The 6,115-nt window shown below is 37.6% G+C and overlaps 1 protein-coding gene across 2 annotated transcripts; it reads left to right on the top strand.

Annotated features, from left to right (window-relative positions):
* Positions 1-391: 391 nt before the first annotated feature.
* Positions 392-5,393, top strand: LOC149779936 (uncharacterized). Of its 2 annotated transcripts, none has more exons than XM_089936295.1 (3): positions 392-589; positions 3,150-3,317; positions 5,213-5,393. In XM_089936295.1, the coding sequence occupies exons 1-2, from the start codon at positions 407-409 to the stop codon at positions 3,267-3,269; spliced, it is 303 nt and encodes a 100-aa protein (XP_089792421.1). In that variant the 5' UTR covers positions 392-406; the 3' UTR covers positions 3,270-3,317; positions 5,213-5,393. The 2 variants fall into 2 exon arrangements, 1 of the variants encoding a protein (XP_089792421.1); XR_016414865.1 differs by lacking the exon at positions 392-589 and adding an exon at positions 1,233-1,523.
* Positions 5,394-6,115: the final 722 nt, after the last annotated feature.

The raw sequence follows: 6,115 nt of genomic DNA, 5'->3' as shown, positions 1-6,115 counted from the left end.
TGCAGGACCGCGTCTGAGACTATCTTTTACGCACACCATATGAAAGTCGCAGCTTTGTTGTCAGAATGAACGAAATTAGTCGTTCTTCTTTCTTTCTAAACAATTTCCAATAAAACAAAACTATGCAGTGCCGGATTACCAAATAGGCAGAGTAGGCACCGGCCTAGGGGACCCGCGACAACGGATCAAAATAATATTGCTAAAACGTATTAGGAGATACTCTGCGAGGGGGGCCTCAGGATTTCGACTGCCTAAGGGCCAAAGGGCCGCCACAGGATTTAATCTAGTCCGATAAATCAACTCAACTGATGGACGATGTTGTGGGTATGATGTCATCTGTTCATTAGAATATGCAATTTTGCTGCACGCAGATCATTCCGGAACAAGCCCGTGTACACTTAGACACATGCTAGTAATGGGTAACAGCCATATCAAGCGCGAAATTCAAAATGGCCACATGACAGATGGTTGTGCTATTCCAGGAGGATTTACAAGTCACCAAACTTATGATTTGCTCAGGAAATATAATCTACACGTCACCAAAAGAACCCTTCAGCCGACTGTAGCTGCACAGCCACGAGAAATACAGGTAAGTGTATAAAATATACATCGATGCGTGCAGCCAAATTTGTATGCAGATAATTGCAGCTTTTAATGAATAGGTGATATCAGCCCCTCACCCGAAAATCTATATCATCAGGGGTGAAGGGCTGACTTATCGGTCTAGGTTTAATCCGGCACTGAAACTATGTGATAAAAGAATCCCAAATTGGTAATGATTTAATCTTAAATATTTGAAACTCGTATCATGCTCGCATCAGATCTAATGTAAATGTTCACAAATGTGTTTCCTTTTTTAATTCCTTATGTTTTACTTTTAGAAAGAAATATGTCTCTAAACTTTTCCAATTTTAATGCTGAAATATATATTTGGTAACTTGCTTAGTGCTTGTGTCCAGCGACTACCATCTTGCCACGTTTTCAAAACAGAGAATAAAGTCTAATTATACCTTGATCGGAACATAAATGTAACACGATGCACGAACAAGACGTCAAATCGACCGATCAGTAATTGAAGTGAAACATGTTTAAGGTCACAAAACACCGCCAAAACACAGCTTGGGTAAAAAATTTTGATGAAATAGATTCCGGTCGCATTAATCATCCAGGTAAAATTGCAGTCACAGGAGGGTAAACAAGGTTGTCTAACACGAAACAGAAAAAAGAAAGAATCAAAATACAAGTTTGCCCTGTTTACACACAGGCAAATTTCCCAGAAGACAACGTGATATGTGAGACATTTGATAATACTGGTTCGATGTGACTGGCATCTTCGGAGACGGCTAGAAATTAGATCAATAGCAGTCTTGTTCACAAACAAAGTGTTGAATGTTCAGGGTTTACTTGTCACTTCTGTCAGTGTAGAAGTCAGTTGAATGATTATCGCTGTCTTTCCATACGTGGATGAAAATTCAACCACCAACTGTGCTAACTTTGTGTGCTTCAGTTGAAATGCATAACAGGTAAATTATGTGCACATCTTTTATTATTGGCGACAATAACAGTTAGAAATCACATGTCTTTGATATTCACAGTAAGTCTTGCTAAGAATACACTTTTCTAAATATTTTCTCTGTTAATGGGAGAATGAACATTTTCCATCCAGGTTATTAATGCTGAGAAAGATGCAGAGAAAACTGAGGAAGGTTGACGTACTTCATGAGTTTCTGGTCTACACCAAAAGAAATAGTTTTGTTGTTATGGGGTTTAACGCGTTTTCTCTGCGTAAGATAGGCTATCTATGGCGGCCAGTATAAGTGGTGGAGGAAGAACCCGTGAAAACTTCGGTAAGAACCACCGACCCACGGAAAGCTACTTAACAGCTTTCTCACATATCCACATTGGCCGAGCCCGAGACTCGAACCCACGTGGACAGAAGTGATATCAGTGATCGGTGAAGGCGAGCTCTTTAGTCTATTTGGCCACCCCCACCCCAATAAATAGTTAAACCAGTCTAATTCGACTTGAAGGAATCGAGTCTTGCTTTATTTTATTTTCCAGATACGGTAGTAAAACGGTGTAATTCATTCAGAATATGGTTTGCAACAACCGCCACTATTTATCTTTTGTCCCTATAGGAATCTAAAATCAGACTGGATCACATGAACCAAATAGCAGGTCAGACTGGATCACCAGGATCCAAATAGCAGGTCAGACTGGATCACCAGGATCCAAATCCAAATAGCAGGTCAGACTGGATCACCAGGATCCAAATAGCAGGAATAAAGGAATATCAGATTGCTTAACTCTTCGTCTTGCTTGTGTTTTCTACACCTATGAATACACTTTGGAGGGCAGGTACTATTTTTTTCAATGAATTACACTATTTTTCGAGACTCAGGTAATTATGACGTTTGTCTACACTGCCCAGTAGCCCGCCGCCAAGAAATTCTATATTACTCTATATTAGTAGTAACTACTACTGGAACTACTAATACGAATAATAATATGGTGAAACACAGTGGTGGGTTTTACACCCGTTGAACTACAACAATAACAACTACTACATCTTCTACTACTATTACTACTAAATAATAATAATAATAATAATAATAATAATAATAAATAATAATAATAATAATAATAATAATAATAAGAAGAAGAAGAAGAAGAAGAAGAAGAACAACAACAACAACAACAATGATGATTATAATGATAACTAAAACCTCAAATTTGAATGAATTACATGCTGGTGATATTATGAAATAAGTGTGTATCACTTCGAACACAAACTATACGAAAATCAGGCCGTCATATTGGTAAAGAAAAAGGCATTCATTAATGGAGAGAGACAGGGAAAGATATTGAAAACATTTAAGAGGGTATCCTTCCATTTTGTAAAAGATTTTCCTCTCTAAAGACCATTCTGCGATAGTTTATTTAAAATTTCTTGAACAATTAGTTCACACCTTGCAAGTAATCAAGTACCTCAGACCCCATCCAGTGAACTAATAATGCAACATTATACCACACAGACTTTATCCTTTGCCAGTATAAGAAACTTAACATTGATGTTGGGTTCCTAGTATAATCCATTTGTTTTATTTTTGCAGTTATATTTGGGTTAAATTATGAAAGTTTCTTTGTAGAACCGTGGCCGTTTAGATCAACTCCAAGACTATTCATTTCCAAAATTGACTAGAATGAGAGTCAGACAGACAAACAGGCAGACAGACAGAGATACTGACAGAGAGAGGCTGAGATACTGACACAGAGAGGCAACCTGAAATGGCACTTATGCGTTTAAAACCAAGCAAGTAAGGACACAATGAGAATCTCAAAATGAAATTCTAATATGATTATTCTTTCTAAAATGGACACATGTCTAAAGTGAGCAAATTAACATTTTCTCCATTTGGAATGCATTCAGTTTATATTGTATCATATAAAAAATTGAAAACTGGATTTTTCAGCTAGAGAGTCTATTATTAGCACAGATTGACTATTTTGCATTATTTTTATTCGTAGATTTAAATAGAATGCACAATTTACTGTTTATGTAAAAAAGGTTAAATCTAGGAAATATCACTGTGTATTAGTGAAAAGGTATATTGTATTAAACATTAGAGCATATCGTGGAGACTCCAACAATGTAAAAGAAACCTTACTTAAATGTCCTCTGTAGAAAGGTAATATTGTAGAGTGGGTAGGTAGATTCAGTGCTAATTCAGGTCTTGTGGATACATAGTTACTGGTGCTGACGATGCCGTTTGATAAAAAAGTATGGTGATGTTGTCAACTAATTACAACTGCCAGCTCAAGTTTGCCAGGCACACATGAGACGATGAAGTCCCCAATAAAAAACAAGTGTGGGTCCAGTTCCCCTGGTAACTGAAGTACACCTTCTGGTCATATTCATAGGATTGTTGTTCTGTTGTCAAGCCCGGGTTGGCAGCCAATCATATCGTAGCCCTAGTGCTAATAAACCAACTGGACAACACATCTTTGCTAATTTCCCCAGTGCTTCGTTTTTAAATAAATTATTGCCGTATCAGGAAGAAATTAAACTTGACGATAATTTTCGAAAAGAAATTATTCAGTGGCTACTCCTGGGATCATACAATAAAGCTGGTTTACAATCACGTGGAAAGTAATATGGTGAAGAAAATTAAATTTCTTGTCCAGACAAGCGACACCAAATGGATTATACATGCACAGGACATATTATGACTGCTACTGGAACATAGGTCGACCATCTCTGTCAGGCCATGAGATATCCTCGGTATTAACCGCGGATATACAAATCGTGTTTGGTGATTCGCCTCGGGCGGAGTGCACCATATATGTTAAGATAGCAAAGGCCTACATTGCTCCTATTGTGACTTTGTCTCCTTCCATCGCCATATTGTTCCATGTGAGCAAATTTAGTCCGGAATGTAGCTCCCATTGGCAAAAAAATTATATTCGATGTTTATTTCCTGATTTGACTGAGAAGGCCGAATATGTTCAGCCTAAATCGGACTGGAATATCGCTGACAACCGCATTACACTTTCTTTTTATGTTGGCCCCTCTCAAGATAGATCAGGCCAAGACTGGACTATGCACACTGTACAGTGCAGATCAGGACAGTATTGGGGTATGAACACAATAGTACAGCGTGAAGAAACAACCCTACCGCTGACACGTTACACTATATACTGCATAACTGACACATAATCCTACACGCTGAGACGTTACACTATATACTACATAGCTGACATATAATCCTCTTCGCTGACGCATTACACTATATACTACATGACTGAGACATAATCCTACACGCTGACACGTTACACTATATACTGCATAGCTGACACATAATCCTACACGCTGACAAGTTACACTATATACTGCATAGCTGACACATAATCCCACACGCTGACACGTTACACTATATACTGCATAGCTGACACATAATCCTACACGCTGACGCGTTACACTATTTACTGCATAGCTGACACATAATCCCACACGCTGACACGTTACACTATATACTACATGACTGAGACATAATCCTACACGCTGATACGTTACACTATATACTACATAGCTGACACATAATTCTACACGCTGACACGTTACACTATATACTACATAGCTATTTAGATTAGTATAACTATTTATCACATAACTACTGTGTTAACTATCTTATTTATGTGTCATTACTTTCAGATAACAGATCATGGGGTAACACGTGACGTCATAAGGCGTGAAGTCTGAGGCATCTTTATTATTTTAAAGTCATTTCACTACATATACTGAAGTTTTGTCAAATAAAGTCAGCATTTTTCCTCGTGCAATAACAAATCTTACATTAGAGCTCATTTCAAATAAAATTTATGAAACTCATTCACTCCCAAGGCACTTGTGTAAGATCCTTTACATCATGATATTCTAATGTACGTGTAATAACACTTCACGACGGCACACATAACGTAAAACATCATCACAGACGGAGGCGTAATAATGATCGAGTGGTGACTAGCACTGTTAAAGTTTTCATTTTCTGTCCAAAATTCAAAACTGAAATGACAAATCAAAACCAGGCTGACTTTGGAGTCTACAGGTCCGTGCTGGAAGGTGCATTATTTATGTACGTCGATGGAGAGGAAAAGTTCGACTCAGAGGTAATCGTGGTAATATTTCTGGTAAGCTTTTTAGTGGAAGAACATGCGACTAAATTTTGGAAGAAAAGAGTCTTTCAAGTGACGGATTTTTAAAATAACACCTGACAGCGTTTTGATCTTCAGCGAAATACGTGCTCTTTTCATGTTTACTGTTATTTCTGTAACCATATACAGTAAAAGTCATACAGGTCATACATGCTCATTTAGCCATCCTAAAATAAATGTAAATTGTTGTATGTAAAATGTTGATGCAGTGACAGTACGTAGCAATGGAGAATAAAATAGAATAGAATAGAATTTGTAAATAAATTCTCTCTCTCTCTCTCTCTCTCTCTCTCTCTCATGAATTCAATCACAGTATTCAAAAAAAGTACGGTACCAAAATGGACAATCAAAGGTCACACAGACCTCAAGTTCGACAGCGTATGAATGAAGCGAAACGAAACGG

Source organism: Sinohyriopsis cumingii, chromosome 16 (assembly GCF_028554795.1).
Source record: "Sinohyriopsis cumingii isolate HCF-2022 chromosome 16, ASM2855479v2, whole genome shotgun sequence".
Lineage (NCBI taxonomy): Eukaryota > Metazoa > Mollusca > Bivalvia > Unionida > Unionidae > Sinohyriopsis > Sinohyriopsis cumingii.
The sequence above is the reverse complement of the archived record's forward strand: the minus strand, read 5'-3'. Positions and strand labels throughout refer to the sequence as shown.